At 41.5% G+C, this 24,250-nt stretch overlaps 2 protein-coding genes across 2 annotated transcripts; both read right to left on the bottom strand.

The window, feature by feature from the left end:
- Window positions 1-106: 106 nt before the first annotated feature.
- On the bottom strand, window positions 107-4,087 carry LOC130254852 (uncharacterized). Its single transcript, XM_056494889.1, has 6 exons — window positions 3,806-4,087; window positions 3,419-3,498; window positions 2,879-2,993; window positions 2,153-2,259; window positions 1,724-1,838; window positions 107-718 (listed from the first exon to the last, which is right to left on the bottom strand). The coding sequence occupies exons 1-6, from the start codon at window positions 3,867-3,869 to the stop codon at window positions 531-533; spliced, it is 669 nt and encodes a 222-aa protein (XP_056350864.1). The 5' UTR covers window positions 3,870-4,087; the 3' UTR covers window positions 107-530.
- Window positions 4,088-6,886: 2,799 nt separating this feature from the next.
- Window positions 6,887-23,804, bottom strand: MAT1A (methionine adenosyltransferase 1A). The gene is made up of 9 exons (XM_056495450.1): window positions 23,228-23,804; window positions 16,517-16,594; window positions 15,904-16,026; window positions 14,082-14,194; window positions 12,372-12,515; window positions 11,579-11,797; window positions 8,706-8,888; window positions 8,113-8,246; window positions 6,887-7,654 (listed from the first exon to the last, which is right to left on the bottom strand). The coding sequence occupies exons 1-9, from the start codon at window positions 23,319-23,321 to the stop codon at window positions 7,552-7,554; spliced, it is 1,191 nt and encodes a 396-aa protein (XP_056351425.1). The 5' UTR covers window positions 23,322-23,804; the 3' UTR covers window positions 6,887-7,551.
- Window positions 23,805-24,250: the final 446 nt, after the last annotated feature.

Below are 24,250 nucleotides of genomic sequence, written 5' to 3'. Positions count from 1 at the left end.
ACTTTCACTTAGTGCCAGGTGGAGAATGGACAGGTTTTCTACTGCTGTTCTAAGCCCCAGCCAAGCAAGCAAGTGAATAAAGTATGATACCCATGCAGCCAGGTGCTGTTGTCACTTACACAGCTTTAATGCTCATCAGAGCAATAACAGTGATTAACTGGGAGCTGTAAAAGTGAATAGAATTATGGCCCTTTCTCAGTAAGGATCACCCCTGACACAGGACAATTTCTGATAAATCAGTGTTAGCACTACCTTAGAGTTCCTGAAGAAGTTAAGCCAATAGGAAGGCATCAATTAAAAAACTTTTATTCTTATTTAATTCCAGCTAGACAAATTTAAGCCATAAAAGTGGTCTTTCTTTGAAACTCTTCTGCCATGAGCTGTGGGATCAGGTTCAGCCTACATATCCACACCCCAAAGCTGAGGTCATGGCTGTCATCTCCAGCCAGATGAAAGCTGTGTGTTCACATGTGTGAGCCATGATTTCCCTGCTCTGCTCTGCAGCCCAAGTGCAGCAGGCTGGGCTGTGCTCAGTAACCACAGAGGATGCAATCTGCCCCCTGGTCCCGGATGGAGACATCCACTCCTTGCTCTCCAATCTCCTTGAGGAAGATGTTCAGCTGCTCTGCCTGAGCCTCAGGGGAGGCAAGTGTGTGCACACAGGTGCTGTTGCTGGGGAAATAGGCAGATTTAGCTCCACTGATGGCCATCTCAGAGGCTGGAAAGGATAAAGATGACAATAAATAAATTTATCTCTATCGATATCTATATAATCTCTATCTCTATCTCTATCTCTATCTCTATCTCTATCTATATCTATATCTATATCTATATCTATATCTATATCTATATCTATCGATATCCATAGCTATATAATCTATCTATCTATCTATCTATCTATCTATCTATCTATCTATCTATCTACCTATCCATCTATCTATATCATCATCTATATCTATATAGGCAGCTGAATTACTCAGCTTATATTTGTCCTGATCTTTAAACATGTGCTGGCATTCCCATTTCCTAGACTGAAGTCTCCAGCTTGGAATAGAAGTGCCTAGATGATTGCTTGCTTTCAGTAAGCCTTGGAAAACAACTCACAACTTCTCTAGCAACTAGGCACTGTCAACATTAAAATATTCTCCATTAAGCAGAGGAGAGGAAGGGTGGCCCTTTTGTGTATCTATATGCACATTTATTTTTTAATTAAGGCAATAACAACAGAGTCACACAGCCTGCTTTGGGTCACAGACTGAGCAGTGGATGCAATGGGAGCACTCTTGCAGTCCTTGGGCTGCCATGAAGATGGAAGCATTGCTGGCCTTTATTGTGTGTGCATACAGCTGTTGGACAATTTGGCTGGGATTCTTCAAGTATTGTTGGAAGATAAACAGTTTTATGCCCTATTGATGTCTGTCCAGTGGGTCACACAACATGGGTTTGTGTTAGGGTGATACCAATTTACTGTTTTTTTAACAAACAGGTCCATCTTCCCACAAATGTCATATTTGGTACCCCAAGATGAATCAGCAATGCCTTCATGTATTAAAGCTAATGTGTTTTCTTACTCATCAGTTTGCCAGGTCAGCACAGGCTCTCACAATGTCACACACGACAAGGTTGTCACAAAAAGAGAAACTTTTCTTTCCTCCTATTTTTATGGAACAGAAGAGAGGGAGCCTTGTGTCCTCATGGACAGATTTATCTGAGAAGCACTCACGGTTGCAGACAGCCAGTGCCTTTCCCCCGATGAGCTGTGTGGTCCAGGAAAACCCAGTGGCATTGCCACACACTTCATACAGCCTGCTTCTTCTGAGGAACTCGAAGTCATAACCCTTGGGGAACAGTGATGGAGGGAAAAGAAACAAACACAGTCTTAGGGGGAAGAAACAGCTAAATACAAGCACTACAACTTCTCCCAGCCCTGAGGGTTATAAAAAAGTGTAGCAAGCAAAATTCGACTTTATCAAATAAGCAGCTAGAATAGAATAGAATAGAATAGAATAGAATAGAATAGAATAGAATAGAATAGAATAGAATAGAATAGAATAGAATAGAATAGAATAGAATAGAATAGAATAGAATAGAATAGAATAGAATAGAATAGAATAGGTGCAGCAGCACAGCAGCAGTAAGGCAGCAGTGTTACCTTGTTGCACATGGGTTTGCAGTACTGAGTGCTGTCAATGGTCACACACACCAGCCCCCCGTTTTTTGGGGCCACTGGGCGAGGGCACGGAGTTAGTTGCTTGCAAACTTTTGGATGGATAAAAACAAGAAAGGGAGAGAGCAAGAAAACAATATATGAGACTAAAAGTGGGTCTAAAAGCCTCCCCTTCCCAAGCAAATTCCTGTCTCCACTAGCTGGCATCATCAAAAGCAAGCAATTTTGCTTGTTTAAAAATTTTTCTTTTCCCACGTTGTTTTTTTTGTTTGCTTGTTTGCTTGTTTTTGGTTTTGGTTTTGACCACACCCACCAAATGTTCCCCTCATTTGTCACTGTGACAGCAGGGTCAGCCCCAGTTGCACTTTAGGAGCAGCTCACTGTGGCATTTGTATTCACAGCACTGACATTCAGTGCTATTGTGGCCCAAACCATCCAAATATTTCTTGGGGAAATATGCCTGGCATGCCAAGCTGGCCCTGTGGCTGTGCTGCTGCTCTGCACCAGTGCCTGGGCTGCAGGGACAGCAGGACCCCTGTTTGTGCTGCTGTGCCCCCCAGTCCCAGTGCTCTCTGTTGCTTTTATATTCACCACTCCTCCCCAAAAGAAATGCAGGCACTTGGCTCATTCTGTATTAGAAAAATTCCCTTAGTGCTTCTCCACTCCACTATTCAATGCCCAGTGCAGGCAGCTGGCTCAGGAGGGGCTCACACTGCTCTTGAGCAGGGCGCAGCAGGTCCAGTGCTTCTTGCAGTGTCCATGCCAGGAAATTGATTGAAGCTTTTTCACCCTTGGCAATCATATCAGGCAAGCATTTTGAATATTTCTGTGGAGTTAGGGCAGAAAAAGGCTAAGCTGAAAAGGCAAGACTTTGGAGCCATAGAATTAACCTATCTGTGAGCACATGTAAATAAAGAAGCTCCTATTTCTAGGTAGCTGTTTTTACCTATCTTGCTAAACTGCTTATGTTCAAGTCACTTCACATATCTGGAGCAGGACAAAACTGGAAAATAAGGGGCACTTTTTGGGCTAGTAGTAGCAGGACCAAAGCTGTGGTAAGTCAGATGACACTGATGTTTTTCTGCTCTTGGATGTGGCTCCCCTCCCAGCACACACTTTGTGCATTGCCAAAGCAATACACGAGCTGTGCTTGCCCTGCCAGCTCAGGCAGACACAGCAGGAGCCCCAGCACAGGAGGAGGGTGCAGAACAGCCCCTGGGGCAATCAGCCCTGGGGCAGCCAACCTCTTACCTTGAGACTCTCATTCACATCATCTATGGTTGCACTCTCACATTCACTCAGACCAGCCAAAGCTCCAATGTCAGTGAAATCTAAAAGACAAGCAGAAGCAGGTACTTGGCTAGGTCACAGTCCCTCCTGGCACATGAACAAGCCCCAAATACCACTTGTTCAGAGGAACTGTCCTTCTATCCTGCTTCTATCCTATCCCACTGTCCTAGTACTAGCTTGTATACCTGAGGTGATTAGGGCCCAAATGTGAATAATCTGTACAAATATGGATTTGTTTGGAACAGCAATGTGAGCACCTGTTAGGGGCTGGGTTCCCAAGCAGGCCCTTCATTTCCCTAAAAAAAGCCCTATTTACATAATTGTTAGTCACATTCAAGAATATCTTACCTGCAAGCAGACCTGCTAAACTCAGGACAAGCAGTGCTTTCCAGGGCAGGCAGGGGCTGCACATTTCTCTGCTGCTGGTGGTGCTGAGAGCACAAGCACTGGAGGCAGGCACAGCTGTGAGCTGTGTGCTGGCTGTCACCCTGTGCCCCACCCCACAGCAGTGCTGTGCTCAGGGACTGGGGCAGGCACTCTTTGCCCCAGTTGCTGGGAAACCCAAGGAGAGCTTGCCAGAACCCTCTGGGGAGGGCAAGGGCACGTCCTCGTTAGGGCACTGAGGCACTGCTGCTGCCAGCTCCACCGGGAAATTTTCAGATTAACTGGTTTACTGTAAACGTGTTTAGTGTCTGCACATTCCTGCGTGCCCTGGCTCTCTTGCCACATTCCCTTCTGTCTGTGTTTGCCTCTCTCACACACACACACACAAATACACTTCCATGAAGACATAATAATGCCTTAACTTGTATGTCATGCTCCATTTGATCCAATTGTCCTGGGGTGCCTGACCCATGTGTGAATTGCAGTGTTCAGAGCCTTTCACCTGAGAGCCTGTCACACACTCCCTTGCCTGTCAGCCTGCTGGAGACACACACACCCTCCTCTCCAGCAAACCTGTAATGGTTGTTATTGTCACCACCTGAGCACACTGTTCCTATTGTCTGCAGGTAGTTTTTTTTGTTGAGACACAGACTTTCCTCTTCCATGTTATACTACAAAACACATTCATTTATTTCTTAATTAATTTAAATTTTATTTTTATTTTATTTTTATTAATTTATTTTTATTAATTTTTCATTCACTTGCTTCTGCTGGCTGTAGTTTGACTACATTGTGACCTGGAGCTCCTGAAGAAGTTAACCCAGAAGGAAGGCACCCAGGACATTGACAAAGAAATGCCTTTCTTGCTATCTCAGGGACATCTTGATGAACAGGTATGTGTAGGACTGTAACACTGCCACAAAACAGTTCTGTGTCAGCATGAATGGTGACCTCCTTTTTATTAACAAAATGCCTCTGCATACATCCCTGACAGCTAAAAGATCATTAACAAAACAAGTCTTTAATAACCAAGGTCAAGGTTTATGTTTCTAGGCAGACCAACAGGACCTGGCTCCAAACTGCTTACATTTCTGAGGCTGGCACAACATATTCTGTATTCCTTGGAAGATAAGCAATATGCAGCAAGGCAAACAGTCCCTGGGAAATCTTTGCCAACTCATTCTTTAAGATGCACGTGGTATTTAAGATATTTTCCTGCCAAAATGTACCCAGGTGGGTACCCAAGGAGGCCCACTGATTAATGTGGTAAGTCCTTGGGAGATCAGAAGCTACACATAAACCTGTTATCTCAACTTACACAGAACATAGAGCACATTAGCATAATCAACAAAAGTGGAGAGACCTCTGGCTTGACTGGATAGAAATTGTGTTTATGACACACTTGAAAGGAATAGATGGCAGCTTTTCTTTAATGTTCATCACAGGCACTCTCTTCCACCACCAGCTCTGTTTGGGAGGCACTGTACAAAGACATGTATTTGGGAGATAAACACGGGGTGGCAGCACTTCCCCAGCACAGATTTATCACAATGCTGGCTAAACCACAAAGCACAAAGTCCCTTTTGGGGGCCATACACAGGCACACGTGGGAGGATCAAGCTGCTGCCTACTGACAAACAAAACTGATCACAGAAGAAACGTGGTCTGACACCCTCCCAGTTTAAACAAACCTGAGCCTAACTCAGGCACTTGCAAAGAGGGGTTTGCCACTGCTGAGGACAATTTAGCACATGGGCACAGAGAAGTCCTTGTCCTCAGTCATGGCCATGTCCTGCCACCTGCAGCAGAGACCCTGACCTGCCAGGAAGAGAGGGGGATGCTGGATCCAGCAGGAACAACGGGACACAGGGATCACCCCTGGAGACACTGGGATCACCCCTGGCAGTCACTGGGATCACCCCTGGCAGACACTGGGCTCACCCCTGCAGTGACTAGGATCACTCCTGGCAGTCACTGGGATCACCCCTGGCAGTCACTGGGATCACCCCTGGCAGTCACTGGGATCACCCCTGGCAGGCACTGGGATCACCCTGGCAGAAACTGGGATCACCCCTGGCAGTCACTGGGATCATCAGCCCTGGCAGACACTGGGATCACCCCTGCAGACACTGGGATCACTCCTGGCAGAAACTGGGATCACCCCTGGCAGACACTGGGATCACCCCTGGCAGAAACTGGGATCACCCCTGGCAGTCACTGGGATCATCAGCCCTGGCAGACACTGGGATCACCCCTGCAGACACTGGGATCACCCTTGGCAGACACTGGGATCACCCCTGGCAGACACTGGGATCACCCCTGGCACCACTGGGATCACCCCTGGCAGACACTGGGATCACCCCTGGAGACACTGGGATCACCCCTGGCAGAAACTGGGATCACCCCTGGCAGTCACTGGGATCACCCCTGGCAGAAACTGGGATCACCCCTGGCAGTCACTGGGATCATCAGCCCTGGCAGACACTGGGATCACCCTTGGCAGACACTGGGATCACCCCTGGCAGACACTGGGATCACCCCTGGCACCACTGGGATCACCCCTGGCAGACACTGGGATCACCCCTGGCAGACACTGGGATCACTCCTGGCAGGCACTGGGATCACTCCTGGCAGGCACTGGGATCACCCCTGGCAGTCACTGGGATCAGCCCTGGCAGAAACTGGGATCACTCCTGGCAGGCACTGGGATCACCCCTGGCAGTCACTGGGATCACCCTTGGAGCCACCATGCAATAAACCTGAGGCTTGGGAGCAAAAATAATGAAAAAATACTGTGTAGCACAAACCTAAAACTAACAAATAAAAATGTAATACTTTTTCACTGAATTTCCATTAATCACATGGACTAGATAGTGATCATACACATATTAACAGGGAAATTCATATAACAATTTTAAAATCTAATCAAATTCAATTATGCTGGCAAACTAAATTCCTACAAGAGTAGAAGCAGCTGAGTTGAAATGGACCATTTTACAGCAGCATAAAAAGAAAAACAAACATAGAAAAAGATACACCTTTACATACATGGTAGGAAAAAGCTTTTTATTCTATGATTGTTGTTTCATAGGAGAGCACTTATGTTTCAAAAACGCAGGTAATTGAAACACCACAGTAACAGCACATATGCATGGAAGGTGATTTAAATATTCCATATATGTTAACATTTTTTATAAAGGAGGCCAAGGTACAGTTATACAGGTGATATTCAGCCTTCTCCCATCAAAGCAGTTCCCAGCTGTATGCAATGCTAACTCCAGTAAGGAAATTGGACCCCAGAATTTCCCATTGTCTAATTAGAAGCAACAGATCTGCTGATCCTTAGTCAGAGTTGGGAAATCATCTTCACCTTTGCCCATCAAAGGTTTGAGGTTCAGCTTTTGGTTTGAGTACCTGAGTCACACTTTGTCTTTATCCAAAGAACCAACAGAGCAGCAGTTAACAGTAAACTGTATTTTGATGTCTTAAGTCGATTAAAAAAACCAGACTCTGTCCATTATATCTTAGATAATGAAAGACACTGAGGGTTAAAAAAAAATCAATTTCCAAGAAAATAACCTTTTCTTTCTTTCCATTTAAAATCTAAAATTCCTTATGTTGAATATAAAGCTGTCAAATTTTATTTTCAGAAGTATCCTCATCATTAGTAGTCTTCCTTTCTGTTTTTAAAAGGTGACATGTCACTAATGTCAAAACACAAGTTTTTTAGGCACTTCCCATGAGAATTCCTGTCTTCCAAAGTGACCATAACAGGCAGTCTTCTGGTAAATGGGCTTTTTTAGATCCAGATCCCTGTGTGAATAATAAAAAGAAGGAAAATTTTTTCATTTTAAGATAATTCATGTTAACTACTATTAAAATCCTGATGTTGTTATCCATCCCATCCCCTTAGACAAGCAAGCGTATTCTGGGGATAAAAGGATACCAATGAACATGTTCAGTGGAGACAATAAAGTGACAACACTACTTGAATGTCTTTCATGTACTTAGGGCTACAGGAAAAGGTCTTATTATTAAGAATTATTAGTTGTAGTGGAAAAGATGAAACAATCTTAAATTTCTTTGGTAAATCAAAATATTCTTTTTTTATGAGAGCAAAGTAACTTAAAGTTCTTGCAATACAAAAGTTGTTTTATTTGAACTCCATATATTATAGAAGGCCAGACCTTCAGTAACAGCTGAAGATTTTGCAAGAAATCATTCCTTGGATGTGCCTACCAGGATATTTTCCTTTCTGTGTGTTTCTTTACCTGACAATGACTCCAGGCCGAAGATCAAAGTTTTTGTGCACAATGTCCAGCAGCTCTTTCTCTGTTTTTTGGGAAGTTCCATAAGTGAACAGTGAAATAGACAGCGGATGAGCAACCCCAATGGCATAAGAAACCTGTGGGGAAAAAGGCACCTTAGTCAGCCAATAAACACAGCACCTCAGGGCAGCAGTGGGCAGCAGAAGAAAGCATTAATTTTTGAATCAACTTATGCAAATTAAAGCCTCTCCTTCACTTCTCATATTTGCACAATCTGTATTTGTAGAAAAAAGAAGAGAAAACTTTGAATATGCTGAGGCCTCTGGATTACTTTCTGCCCCGATATCCAGTCACCCCATGCTCATTTCAATGACAGAGTGTCAGAGAGTTGAGGGCCCAACAAATATCTGGAAAAATAGCCAGTAAAAGGAAAGCTACATGAAAAGTTCCAGTTTCAAGAAGCCAGCTGGCTATTACACATTATGGTGGGCTGGAACCAAGCACACCATAAAAAAAAACCATCGGCAAGACCACTAGAGCGGCATTCGAAGGAAACGGACAAAGGGAAATGGCCTGGAGAGGAGCAAGGAGCCTACCTGAACCAGCACCCGGCGGCAGAGGCCAGCCTTGACCAGGGACTTGGCCACCCAGCGGGCGGCGTAGGCGGCCGACCTGTCCACCTTGGTGTAGTCCTTGCCCGAGAAGGCGCCGCCGCCGTGCGCGCCCCAGCCGCCGTACGTGTCCACGATGATCTTCCTGCCCGTGACCCCCGCGTCGCCCTGCACGGGGCACAGGCTCCATCACACCCCCAGCCACTCACACCCGCACCCTGCACCCTGCAGAGCTCTGCTGCAGCGTTTAGAAATGACCTACTGAGTGCTCAAACCTATTACAGAACATTGCTAAAACACTACATGCCATAAAGGAGCTATTGAGAGATTTCACACTGTTTAAAATATGAAAAAAAGACCAAGCTTTCATATCTTTTAGTCAAAATCACAAATTGTGTGAATATTAAATAGTAGATTCTTTTTCTATTTACAGTCAAAGGTATGTCAGTGGTACCTTATAGATTATTACATGGACTTTGGCACCCAGAACTTCCAGTGCAGTATCAGAGATTGTAATATATGTACTAAAACTGCATTTCCAACCCCAAAATATTTATATAGTCTAATTTAAACTGTACACAACAGGTATGGAGTACTACACACATAACACAACATGCAGTTATAGGTTATTGAGAAAGGATCACTTCTTTCTAAGAACAGATACTTAGAGATGAATATTCTAAAATACTAAATAAGGAAGTACAGATAATATTCTAGTTGCCTCCAGCTATCCTGACTGCTCCTCTCAAGTACTTCATATTTTCATTTGATCTGGGTTAGCTGATCAGCATCAGACTAATTGTCTCATCTCTGCAATTTACTAAATCCTTAAGCTTTCTGGTGTGAAAGAAAACATGTTGAAATTTTAAATTCCGCTGCATCCTGTGCAGGCAGATTTGAAATTCTTGCCTCAGAACGTCATGCAACTAAAATTCAACTGCTGGAATGTTTGCATGGCAAACACAACTGAGGAGTCAAACTTTTTCGTAGAAAGACTGTGCATATACACAGAAGTAAACCTTTGGCACTGTTTGTTCCATTCTGCTAAGAAAGCACTGAGATGTAAATCTGGATTTTAGACAGCTGAGCATGTATTAAAAGATCCTGCCCTTGGGGTTTTTCTGCTTGTCTCAAACCTTAATTTTTGATGGTGCAGATAGTTGCAATGAGAACACCTTGTGTGTCACCATGGCTGCAGAAGTGAGTGAGAGGAAGAATAAATGGACACATTAAAGATACTCCTTGTTTCAAAGAATAAGAACAAATGCACTTGTAATGTGTGTGGAAGTCATAGCTGTGATGAGCTGTAATGTCTGTCCTCATCACACCAGCAGAATTGCTGGTAGGAAAATGATGGCAGCAGCAAACCTACTCATTCTGCCACAGCCAGAATTCAAGGTTCCAGCACACTCAAAAACACAAGATGGAAATCCCAAGTGAAATATTTGTATTTTCCTTAGATGAACTGAGCTGGAGGTAAGAAAGCTCCTGTAGCTAGCCTTGCTAAAAATAAAACTGAGTAACACTCTTCTGAAAAATAAGCAGAAAGCTAAAGCTGTTAAAGCCAAGAGGAGAAATAGTTATTTTCTGGTTGCTGTAATGCCATTGTAAATTGCACAAGTGATGATAGCAGTTGCAAGGTCATGGACACACAGGCAGATTGGCCCACACTGAGTAAACTTAGCCCAGGTTTAAAAAGCTGTAAACAGACACTGTGACTTGCCTTGGTTTGTGTGTGCAAACATATGCAACAGAGCTCCAGCACAAGAGAGTAGCAAGGGTATTCCTGGCTGGCTTATCACTTCTACATTTTTAAATGGATGAAGTTCAGTACACATCTGAAGGATTTACATTTTTAATGGGTGCACTTCACTGCACACATAAAAATTTTCCTATGTGTAGCCTTCTTTTTTTATGTGGCTATGATTGCTGCCTTGGTTCATTCACTCTAAGTTACAGCTCAAGTTTGACTCTTTTGTGCATAGTCTAGGATGTCAATGATACACAAAATGACAGTGATGCAACCCATTTGCTTGCAAAAAAATACATTTTTTCCAGAATCAATAATTATAATGATAAATCTCAACATCTTCCTACCTGCTACATGGCACTAATGTAAAAAAGACAAGAGTGCCTTAGAAATATTTCTAGAAAATTCCAGTAAATTAATGCATTTGTAAAACAAGGGAAAAACACTGTCTACTCAGATTTGTTGTAAAACTGAACCTAATTTCAGGAAGGAGCTTTGAAGCTTTGTTGTGGTAGTTCTGAAGGTATCTGAAGTCTAAAACATTCATAATGGCTGGTAAATTTGTTTTCAAAAGCTAAATCTCGGAATTGCTGGTCCTACAGAGAGTGGAAATTCTTCCTGACTTTGGTGATCAAATTAAAAATTCCATCTCCTGCATTGCCTAAAAGTAAAAGGAACACTTATTTTCTCACAAGAAGAAACGTTATTGGGGCTGATTTTCAGGACAGATGAACACCTTCAGCTCTTGCTGGTGTCAGGCAGAGCAGTGAGAGCTATGCAGATCTGAAAACCAGATCTCTGTGAGAGAAGCAAAGCTTCTCTTGTCCATCTCTCTGCAAGAAGTGCTTCCCATGAGGAAGGACTGCAGTCTCACTCAGTTTGAGGAACCCAGAACTGGGCTCCACACTCTGCATGCAATGGGAGATTGGATGCAGACCTGCCTGCCTGGCCACAACACATGCACACCCTGGGCCCTTCTCCCAGCTGCAGGAAAAATCTCCCACTGGGTGCTCCACACCCTGGCACGGAGACAGCAAAACCTGAGCGCTGAAGACACACCTGCAGTGCAAGGCAAGCTTGTAAGGAGCCAAAATAACAGAGCACAGACCTGAGGGCCTCCGATGACGAAGCGGCCGCTGGGCTGCAGGTGATAGACGGTTTTGTCGTCCAGGTACTTGGCAGGGACCACGGCCTGGATGACGCGCTCCCGCAGCGTCCGCCGCATGCTCTCCAGGGAAATGCCCTCGTCGTGCTGCACGGAGATCACGACGGTGTGCACCCGCACGGGCACCACCGCCCCGTTCTTCTGCGTGTACTGCACCGTCACCTGGGGACACGGGACAAACAGCGCGGCTGCCGTCAGCGTCCCTGGCTGTGCACAGTGCCACCCGCGCTGCCCCACGGCAAGGTGTCAGCGCTGGCGCTGCAGCCGTGCCAGCGATGAGAAATGCACTCCTTCCCTCACTGCGTTGCTGACATGCTAAATAAAATATTAAAGAAATAGCAAAAGCCCCAACTCAGTAAGGACAACTTGATCCTTTATGAAATCACCCAAAACATGTCTTTCAGGTGGGATTCCTTCAGGATTCTCGAGCCTTAGAAATGGATGTTCTTAGGGCATCTTGAAAATGTCAGCCTGAACCCCTAAATACAAATAAATCCTTTGGATGACACTTTTACAACAAGCACAAACCACTGTAGCTCTGAAGGGTTAAATGTCCCTTCAGTGGCAGGTGTGAAGTGCTCTGAGACAGCCAAGGAGACAAGGTCACAAGCAGTGCAAAAGCTTTATCTGCTCCTTGGAGGTGATCCTGAAACACATCAACTGCTGTCTCCAAAAGAGTTGAGTGTTTCTGGAAAGAGAAGGTGCTGGTTTCTGAACAATCCCTGGCAGCATTTACCTGTGTCTTAGAGTCAGGCCTCAGCCAAGGGAGCTCTCCACTTCGCCTCAGCTCTGCCAGCCTGGCATTCAGTTTATGAGCAAGGATAATTGTTAGGGGCATACATTCTTCTGTCTCATCTGTTGCATAACCAAACATCAAACCCTACAGGAGGAGAGAACATACTTCAATCACTGCTAATAGCACCACAACCAAAGGCAATGAGATTTCATCTGAAGAGAAGAGTCAGTAGTATCCTCAGGTTTACTTTCTACTGTTCTACATCACAGTGCAAGAAGCCAAAACTCAGATCAGGCTCCAACATGTTACAGTGTAATGAGAAGCAGAACATGTTCCTAGAATCTTTTCACTGGCCTGAAGCTTTACATGTTGAGCTAGTAACCTGGACAAAAATGAAGACATTTCTGTGAAAAAGCCTAACAGGTTCTTTCATAGAGAAAAAAATCTGCTGGAGAAAACATTTCAGGACTATTCTGTCATGGGAAAGATGTTTCCAGTAGCCTGGAAATGTTCCAGAGGCTTTTATGTATGAACACAGACACACTTACACTTACTGCAGCTCACATCTGAAATTTCAGTGGTATGGGGTGTGAGCACTCCATGAAGGACATACCCTTCAACAGTTTAAGGCACCTGCCTCAGATTTTTCAATGCCACATGCTTAGAGTCACAGCTTCTACTGCTATCTATTATATTTATACTGTTATACATTACTTTCATGTTCCCTGCATCAGATTATAATTTACTAAATAGAGTTAACAGCATTCTCTTTCTCCTCCAGTGTATGTTGTGGGGGGAAAAAAAGGAAAAAAAAAAACCAGGAAGGCACTTTGATCAAATGGAAAGTGAGGCCATCAAAGTGTCAAAAAAATCTCTTTTCATCTTATGTAGCATCATGTCCCCGTGACAGCAGAAAAGAATTTTAATTTAGTTCTCAAGGGATTTTTTGAACAATGTTAGCTTGGCTCCTGGACTCTTATGTTTCTCAACAGCAACTCAACTTATGGTTCTCAACAGCACTGGTATAAACTAGATATTACTTTGAAGGATAACTAGTAAATGTTAAATTCACTCACACGGCATCAGTCACATTATGCACTTTTTATGTTAGTATCTCTCTCTTGGGAACACACCACAAATGCTTACATGTGTTCTTGAGCTCAAGAAATGCAATTTGGACAGCCTTAATTACATGGGACACTTATTACAAGAGCTTCCAGGAAAAAAAAGTGAGAATTAAAAGTACTCTGGTATTTATTGTACTAATGCTGAGGGCAGATGAAACATCACCTAAATTTTTTCTGCACAAAATCTCAACAGCTCTGTGAATGTGAAAAGATCATTTGTTTATTCCATGTTACACAGCAAGCCTGGCAGCAAGATGAATGGTTGATGAACCTAAAGCTGCACAACAAAAACATGAAAAACATAAGCAAAAAACCTTTGCTGAGTTCTAAAGGGAACCTCCTCAGCTTCTACAAACTGCCAGAGCTCTCCTGATTTGCCTGGAGTGCTAAAACAACACCAGAGAAAAGTCTGCTCTCAAGGAACCTACAACTGTTTCAGTACAATTATGGGTTTTATTCTGGGGTAAAGAGAAGTGTGGAAATATTTTGACATGGGTGTTGACATAAAAAATAGGGCACGGGGATGGAATAAACTTTTTCCTTTAAAACAGTTACGTTGTTTTAAATGTGATGCTGTGTCTACCTGATCTCCAGCACCAACATCCTCTTCATTCCTGTGTAGATGAACACCTTGGGCAATATCAGGTGACTGCTGTTCCAGTGCCACTAAAACATTACAAGTCTTGTAGTCAAAGCCTATTTGGAAAAAGGAACAGCAGTGAATTAGCTTTTTCTGTCACAATTAAGGAAAGTAACATGGGACCAGAGGACAACATTATTCTGGAGGATACCACACTCAGAACTCAAAACCAAACTGCTATTTTTCAGTAAAAATTTTGTCAATACCACACTTGAAATCTTTTTTAGGATGGGATGGGATATATAGGGTTTCCGTTCTTGCATGTTACTGATATTTTTTTCTTGCACTGACTCCCTGTGCCAAGGCAATTCAGATTATGAATTTTCAACTGCAGAAAAGTAGTCAAAAAGGTAAATAAAGAGCCTCTCCCAAATGAATACTAGTAAAGTCCTCTACACGAATTTCCAGAAGCTGAGTTTTTCAGCAACTGAAGATTCTGCTCTCTGCCACATTATTTGTAATACATGCAAACCAGTGTCCCTACTTAAATTTCTCATGGAACTTTGCATGAACCCCAAACAGAAAAACACCAGATTCAGATGTCAGATTCACAACAAATCAGGAAACGGGAATTTATATGATTTTCCAAGACCAAAAGTAAGATTTTAAAAAGAAATTGAAAAACCTACAGAAGATTGTGGCAAAATTTCCCACCTGTTCTTAGGTATATTAATAGTGACATGCTTCTCTCCAAATCCAACCTTTCCTAGAACTGCAGCTACTGACAGCTGCTGACCAAACTCATGCTCAGCCAGTACAACATATATACACGTCCATATGCATATGATCCACTTGAATGATCTTTACCCTCTTTTCCGTAGGCTATGTAGAGAAGAAAATTATATTTCTGGACATAATTGTTTGGTTTAGGGTTTTGGGATTTTTAATTCTAGAAATTGATTTTTAGTGGGTCACTGAATCTCCCCTCGTCACTTTTGGCAGTTTGGACAAAAAGGAGATTTATGACCTCCTAGATTTGCTTGTTTTCTGAAAGCACTGTTGTTGTGTGATGGTGGAGACAACCTGCAGCTGAGCTGCTGTAATATTCTTCCACCACAACCTCCTGCAAATTTGATTACAATTGAAGGACTGCAGTAAACAACTAATAAACCAAAAGCTCTTAAAAGATACACTTCACTGTAACAGAATATTTGGAATATTTCTACTGTATAAACAGATTCATGCAAATCAGGAAGTGAAATGTGTCTGGTGAACAGAGCATTTTGTCCTTTTTATCATTTGCACATCTCACAACCTAGGTCTGGACTGCACACTGCTCCGTGTAAAAGGAGTTACTCAGAGCTAACAAAGCACCCTGCAGTGACAACCACATTTACACCTGGGAATTCTAAATGCTACTGCAGTACAAAAATACAGAGGTACTGTGAAATGAACTTGGTTTCTTCTCTCTCTTTTGCACCAAGATGCAACAATCAGCTTGCTAAATGAAAAACCAAGAGTCAAGTTCTTGCAAGTTTGGAGGAGTGGTAGATTCTATGGTTCACATTGCAGTTAACTCTTGTGGCCAAATACCACAGTTCAAAGTATATTCTGCCTACTCTCAAGTCAGTTTTAACTAGTGCAAGGCTTTTACTTACTGGGTAAAGCCATAAAGTGTATCATGTAGCACCACGTAAGCAGCTTTCACACAGCACATTCAGTTTGTATCAGGCTTGCTAAAGCCCCTGTATGGAAGTGGTGACAGACCTGTTTTGCAGTTGCCTATTGCTTGCTCTTCCACGATTTCATGAGTTTTTCCACCAACCTTTAGCTGAATCATCATAGCCAATATGTCTAATTGCATCTCGGACAACTCGCTGATAATCCACAATAGCACGAGAAGTGATCTCCCCACAGAGCAACACCATTCCTGTCTTACATACTGTCTCTGTAAAGAGAGGTGAAAACAGGATTACAATAGCAGAATAAGCCAGCCACTAAGATGAAGAACCGTGTGATGATGCTGATTTTTAGAGATCTATTGGATGCGTACAGTGCAAATCCTTTATATCCCTTTTTTTACCATTATAATTCCATCTATTAAAAATTCTTTTCATATTCACCCATCAGTCTGAAAGCAAGGAAAAAACTAATTTGTCCAATTTACAAATGGGAAAGTCAAGACACTGAGCATGATTCAGTGATATGCAAACCTGTTTCTTCCAGAACAATTCAATCCACACACAAAATCAATGGCTCTACTCTTCTACAGCCTGCTTGGGCTTCAGTCTTTACAAAAACTCCTTCTTTTCATCTCTCCCCTTGAAAACTGAAATTCTTATGTCATTTTTGAGAGTGAGACGAGCTAGGTCTTTGCAAACATCCTAAAAAAAGAATGTGACTGTGTGATGATTAAAGCAGAGCAGCAAACAACTTACCACAAGCAACCTTGGCATTCGGGTCCTGTTTGAGATGGGCGTCTAGCACAGCATCACTGATTTGATCACAGATCTTATCTGCAAGACATCAAAGCTGTGATTCAAAACCACAGCACTCAATACAAAACATGGACTGTTTGCATCACTTTCAGCAGGCATTTCAGAGAGGAATTCTTGCATTGCTTACTACTGGCATATTTAAGGTAGCTAAATAGAAAGACATGTTCAACATCATTCCAGCAAACTCAGTAGACAGAGTGGGGAATTTACCTATAGGTGTAAACTAAGTAAAAGTTTATCTGTAGTTTTCTGTGCTTAGATGTGAAATAATAACCTGAGAGGTTAAGAGGTTTTAATCACAGTTTTCTCCTTCTCTAGCACCACCAGCTCTGCAAACCAGTGGTGCTCTAATGGAACAGTGATGTTCCACCACCAACTTCCCTCACCCCAACAGAAAGTTACAATATACAATTTACCAACACTTGTGTTAAAGCCTGAGAAAGTGCTTAGATTAATAGAAATAATGCACAGCTCAGGGGAGGGCTGGGTTTTGGGTTGCTCTTTGTCACTTCCTACTAATTGGCAATGTCACCTCCTAATAATCCCTGCAAGCCACCTAAGGCAGTGCAGGCAATACACACACAGAAGGAAAGAAAGGGTTACTTTCAGGTGAAGTTTGCCTGAGGTAAACCTTTAGCTGCATTCCAAATACAAAGGTCACAGCTCAAGTTTGTCATAATAATATTTTATCTTTTTCTTTCTTTATTTTCTAATCTTTAAAACAAATATTGAATCTTAATCAAATAATCTAGCTAATCTAATGGACACAAAAGGGTAGCACCCATAGCAAGGTCTTCTGCATGAAAATGGCTAATTTTCTTATATAATTTAATTTTGTTCTTTAAAAAAAGGTCTAGTATTGCTTTTAGATTTTGACATAGCAAGCTGTGTGGCAAAATAAATTAATCTCCTGCCTTGCCATTTGCAACAGTCTGTTGGAAATGTTTTGTAAGAGTCTGTCATTAGAGGCTTTTAATACACTTAAGCTGAAGTCAAAATAAATTCTAACTAATTTTCATGACAAAAATGTACATTTAGCTAAGAGGGACAAATCAAGGACTGGAGAACTAACGTGATTCTTATACTCTGATCTCCCAAATTCACTCCCATCTCACCACCTCAACACCAAAAGAATGAAAACAAAACACAGTTAGCAAATGTAGGCTGCATTGGAACTTTCAGCCTTGCAAAAACTGTACATGGATTAGGATTAATAAATTTGGGACAATTATTACCAAACAGAAATCAGACACCATTCTTGCAATTTAATTAGATGTCCAACTGAACCTTGTTTATCAAACCTTGGTATAAAGGTGACAGGAGTGATTAAAATATCTTTGCTTTCTCTCTTCAAAATTTTCATTGTTATAAGGAAATATATCCACATTTTCAAGTATAAAAGCAAGAAATATTGACAGCAATAGGCAATTTTTTATTACCTGGGTGAGACAACAGAACAACTGGGGTTGGAATGGGTTTCTTAGTGCAGGTCCAACAGCCAGCAGCAAACTCTAGTGACTGGGACTGCTTTGTAGGCTTTTTTTCACCTCCCAGAGTTTCAATGAACAACCTTTATTGCTGTCCTTGCTCCACATGAAGCATGTCTCACCTGCATCAGTTGCCACCATCCCACATGTCTGAGTTCCCTGTATGGCACACATATTATATACATTCTTGCCAAAACACTCAAGAAGGGTGTTAAGAAGCTGTGGGACTGCTTAGGACAGAATGAGAAGAATGCCCTAAATCAAAGAAGTCTATCTTACAGGGTGAAATCAAACTCAATCTAGTTCTGAAAGGCTGAAGGAAAGGTAGTCTACCAGAGGAAACTCCAACAGGTATTGAGATTCTGGTTCTTAAGAATATAAAAATACTGTACTGAGAGAAAAGGGTTTCTTTTCCTGATGGGAAATAATATAACTACAGTTGATAAATGAAAGCTGAAAAAAGACAGATAAAGATTCAAAAAGGAAAATTTGAAGTGTGAGAGCCATGGAAACCATTCATCTAGAGGCCTGCAGGATTCCTTATCCTTTAAATATCTACATGAAAATTGGATATCTTTTTAAAAAGTATGAATGGAATTCAACTGCCATTTACTAGCTTGTTTGAAGAACTCTTGCATGAAATATTATTATCTATGTATGAAGGTCAGACCAGATTATATTTTGGACATCCCTTCTGATCTATAACATCTATGTGAGACCCTAATAAAATAAAATAATAGATTCGAATAATTTAATCTACTACACTTGGAGCATACCTTTACATCAAAATAGTCTAAGACAGATCAGTTTGATAATACATGTCATATCTGATTGTTAGTGAAACCACCAGCAGTTCTAGTGCAACTAGATCCAAATCCAGACAGAGATATGTCTATGAAGATGGGAAAGAGAAATCCAGCTGGATGATTGGCTGATTAATGTGTTAAATTAAAGGCATGTCTATTAGTAAAGGTCTCTGGTGTAAAATAAAACCAGGCATTCTATTTTTAGCAATGCTTAGCAGGCTTTGTGCACTCTTCATTATGTTATTTAGATTTCTCATCTCAACTGGCCCATTTCTGCTATTATCTAAGTGTGAGAACTTAAGCTTGTCCACTATTTTTTTTTCCTTTTTATTTTCCCTTCTTTTTTAGTAACAGGGAAAGCATAATGGAACATTTCTGGTGAGACATCATAATCTTAAAAAAAAACATTTAATAGGTCCAAATTCAGTTAATGCATACCTTCATGTCATGAATTACTATCCAATAGAATGAATATTGCAAAAGGGGTATCTAAAATGACTGAGCAGGCAAGTATTTGACAGTCATTATTCTTTTCATGAACTCCAACTATGCCACAGGCCCAGCCTTATGGCAGAGATACCAACTAGCCATGAAAAAGCTCTTGCTAGCCATAAAATTAGTCTAGGGAGGCTGATGATAAACCCTACTCTAAATCCCAGTTGTAATACTAGGAAGGAAAGGAGGTGTTCAACAACAAAGGTGATCTCTGATAATTAGAAGGAAGTTCACAGTTTTCCAGATAGTTAGACATAAGTATGTTACATGAATCTAGAGTATGTAAGAGCCTAACAGAAATTCTCAGCACCTTCACAGGAATTCAGTTTCACAGACTCACCACACAGAGAAAAAAAACTATGAACACCAGTAAATATTTATAAACACCAGTGAATATTTTATTCAAAAAAACTCCACAAAGCACAACAAAGAGGTACAGCCAAACTTCTGGCTTTGATGGTGTAGTAAATATAATAAACATGCAACATTTGAAATGGCAAGGTTGGTTTTCTTCAAAATCTGTAATCATTAATATTAAATTCAGTATTTTTAATGATATGTTATTTTTATCAACAGAAAAAAATTAAACTAGAATGTGAATTTTTATATTGAAAATATAGCAAATTGAGCGATTCTCAGTTCTCTGTAAAAAAAATTACACAGGGAAGAAATGCAGATACTTATCATAAGCATTTAATAAAAAAATCAGCTTTCCTACACAAGACTTTGACTAGAAAGAATTCAAATACCTGCATTGTGCTGTATATTTTTCCTATTTAAAAGAACCCTTGAGGAAAGCTAGTTGATAACTGCAGCAGTACTGGAACATCAGCAGTGTTCAAATGTCCTGTACATCTGTTCTCCTTGCTCAGTGCACAGTTTACTGAAGTATCATGCATATCATTAAGTATATATAATTTTAGGTACAAGACATGCTGGACAGATCTGCATTTTCTGGAGGTTTTTTCATTCAATATTATTTTTTCCTGTGAATATCTACAAGATAAACAAATGCTTTTAACACAGTTGAAAACCTGAGGGTGCTTTTAGAAGATGTTTGGTCTTATATTTTTAAAGAGATTCATTGATACTTTCTGGAAAACTGAATGGCAGTCAGTTTGCAGCCAATTCTACCTGAAGCCACACCAGATAGGGAAAGGAATTAATCCTTGGTGGTTTGACATCTGCAAGACATTGTGGGGCACAGAAACACACGATGCTTTTCAAAGCTCCATGAAACCTGTGCAGCATGACAGACACCACTGGACTAAGGAAAACAGAGCAGTGACAAAACACAGCTACAAAAAATAAAAAAGTTCCCTTTTTCATGCTTCTGTCTGTGTGCTTTTATTATTATACTTAAAGGAAGAAGTCTTGTAAGTCCAGAGAGTTTGGAATTTACACCACTAAATGACTAAAAGATCTGAAAGGAAGTCCCAAATGTTATGCCCAAGGGATTTGGAATAATCTGGAGTGAGAAGACAGCATAAACAGTCTTCTACAATGTCTTTGGAGAGCACAGGTAATACCTGTAGGTTAATTATTGACAGCTCTTACTTGCTCCTATGGAACCTGAATTCTCAGTGAAACCCAGCTCTAGGCATTGCACAGATACAAGGCAGTTCTCCGTACACTCAAATAAATAAGCATGTAATTTCTCCTGCTTTGTGCATTAAGAAGGTCTCCATTAAAGCATTCAATACTCAGCTAATATAATCAGAACAATTCAAATTTCCACCAGACAAAGATCTGGTTCAGGATCTTTACTTCACATAACGCCCTCTAGCAAAATTATACTATCACATACGGAAGAGAACAAATCAAGAACACGCAAATTATCCATTTTGTATAAACAGAGGAAATCAAAACTCACAATAAAATTCTATTGCTACAGATAGCATCAGAAGACCAACTACAGCCTTAGGCACTGGGCCTCATTTTAAGAAATAGCCAAGATTTTCCCGGGTGATAAAATCCTAATGGCATGTCTGCACCTCTTGTGCAAAACCACAGAGGGGAGAAGGGGGGCTTGGCTGGGATGTAGAGGTGATCAATTTGCTGTCAGGAGCCAGAGCTATCACTGAGACGATTAAGATCCATTGCTGATGCTCAGGAAAAAGAATTTGCAGGACAACCCAGAGTTACTTACTGCCAGCCTGCCCTCCTTTGATCTGGAAAATGTCTGTCTTCCCTTTGCCATAGGCATTAGGGTTTTCAGTACTCTATGTGAAAATCTAGGCTGTTTAAGAAGGTATAAGCATCTCTGCCTTGAAAACACCTAGGTAAATTTCAGTTTTCCCGTCTCTAAAATAAGCCTCCCAGGTTGGTACTTTGTGTCTCATAGTTCCCAGGGACCCAGCAGGCTCTGTCAGGCGAGACCAGCTGCAGAGATATCCAAGTGGCAACAGGTATCTTGTTTCTCAAGGGCCAACTAGCATTTCAGCACAGGAGAAAAATAATGTTCGTGGGGCATAAAGTAAAGCTACTGAGGGCCAATTGAGGATTCGGAAATAAAGGAGGGAATGTGAATAAGAACAAAAATTTGGCCAAATTCTAAAGCAAGAAACAAGAAAAAGAAAGGATGGTAAAGAGACCGAGGGACAAAGCTAAATCTGGGGACTCAGTTGAACTCTCTCTGCTTGAGAGTTTCCTATTATTGTCCCAAGTTGACTAAAAAATAACGATTAGAGTAGCATAAATCGTGACCAGTTATCTTTGGAAATAACATCATCCATGTTATTTCCAAAAATTACCACTCTGTATTATATTCTTCACATTGAACTACATAGCACTTCAGACACTGGATGTAGTGTATAATTACATATAAATTTGACATGGGACCTATGTTCCAAGGGCAAAATGTGGCTGTCATTTTCTGACTGTGTTACATCAGAAAGAACCCCAACTGGTTTAACCTGATGTGGTTGCCATCACATTGATGGAGATGTACTCAATTGCATCAGCCATGGATTTGATCTGCAGTAATAAGTTAATAGAGAAGAGTATCAAACTATAGACATAAAGTTCTCGTTGCTTACCTTTTTATCCTCTGTTATACATGAATACAGACCTGAAAAGCCTTATTACAGCAAAAAGTACAGGCCACCAAATTGACTTCTAAAACAAATACACTTTTCAGGACATCAAATAGCCCATTGAGCCCTGGCCTCACTCGAGGGAACAGTTGCTGTTGACATAAGGTGTATGTTTATGGTGGATGAATATTTGTTTTCAATAAAATTGAACTAATCTCTGCTGACCATACATAAAGTTTAGCAAATAACTGTCCACTCTTTGCTTAAGCAATTCCATATATTGCATCAGATGATGGAAAGGGGTGGGAAGCAAGGGGCGAATTGGTGACTTTGCCATGTACAGCTGCTGGGACCACTATAAAAAGGCTCAAAGATAGGCTACTTAGGGATATTCCTGTCATGGTTGACAGTCTTGGAGCACTCCATATGTGCAGGGCAGTTTCACAGAGTCTATAAAGATATGGAACTTGAGAAGCAAGCTATGCATTCTCATCCATATATGAAACTTGAGCCTGTCAGAGATACAGTAGTGTCTCCATAAGAATACTGAAAGAAATTCAGATGAAAAGGAAGGAGCAGCAACCACAAACCTCACTGCCTTCCTCCACAAAGCCTGCAAAAGCACATAAACTCCAGTTGGAAGCACTCTAGTGACAGCAATTCTACAGTCTGTACGGACACAGTCCAGTATAAATAAAGTAGAAAAAACACCTGTTACAAGTAACTTCTCTAGTAAGATTAACACCAGGTGAATTCTTCTTTAGGCTTTTAAACACCTCAAATGAAAATATTATACTTTTCAGATTTCTACTAGAGCTGACTTCTTACCTGGATGCCCTTCTCCCACGGACTCCGATGTGAACATGAAAGCCCCTTCATCATCAAGCGTGTAATCACATAAACCATCCACTGGCCCATTCATGGCTGTGATGCTTTCCTGATGGGTTGTTATAAACGGTGGTGGAAGAGCTCTACCTTCAGTGCCTTCTGTTTAAGAAGGCTGTTTATCAGCAGGACTGTTGCTGTCTTCACTTATTACCTCTCCAGCTGACTTGAATTTTAGTGTGTGAAAGCAGCAAGTGCCTGCATCCGTGCCTGCATGCAAGGAGTATGCATGTGCCTGAAGTCTGTATCCCTACCTAGCCTGATCTGTCAGTCCCTGAGCTGCTCCTATATATGGAAAAGTGAAAGTGCCCAGATAATCATGTGAGGAAAATGGAAGAGCCCATTTCTTGGCAGGGGAGTTAGTTAACTTTAGGATACTTCACTAATTAACTCAGTTCTTGGAAGCACTCTGCATTCAACCTGTGCAAGACTGGCTCCCTTAGCAGCTCCGCTGAGCATGAAGTAATGCAGGAGTGCTAGTGACAGTTCAGCTCAGCTGCTTTTCTCTTCGGCTCTCCCCTGATTCTGGGATCTATGGTGTATTTCCAGCTCTGTGTTGTGGTTTCACAGGGATAGATACGAAAACTGTAAACGCATATCTTTCCTAGCGAAAGACTAGAAGAAGTTTGCTCTGCATCATATAAACTGTATTTTCCTTTTACTTTTTCATCTCTTAAAAAACTGGAATTCCCTCAAGAATTGTTTCTTTATTTTCATTCATTTTTCGTGTACGTTTGAGAGACAAAACATCTGATAAGATCTAGCACCACGGCTGCTTCACAGTCTGCTACACAGAGCTCGCTCTTCAACCTTTGCTTTGCTTTTCCCCTCTCTTTCTTCTATTAATTCAGATCCATTTTAATTACATTTTTGTACCATATTCCCATATTATATTTCATAACCCTTAGAAATACAATAACTGCCACATCTCAGAACTCAGTGATCTGTTCTGCTGCAGAGAATTTC

Source organism: Oenanthe melanoleuca, chromosome 6 (assembly GCF_029582105.1).
Source record: "Oenanthe melanoleuca isolate GR-GAL-2019-014 chromosome 6, OMel1.0, whole genome shotgun sequence".
Taxonomy (NCBI): Eukaryota; Metazoa; Chordata; class Aves; order Passeriformes; family Muscicapidae; genus Oenanthe; species Oenanthe melanoleuca.
This window is presented reverse-complemented; position numbering and strand designations above follow the sequence as displayed.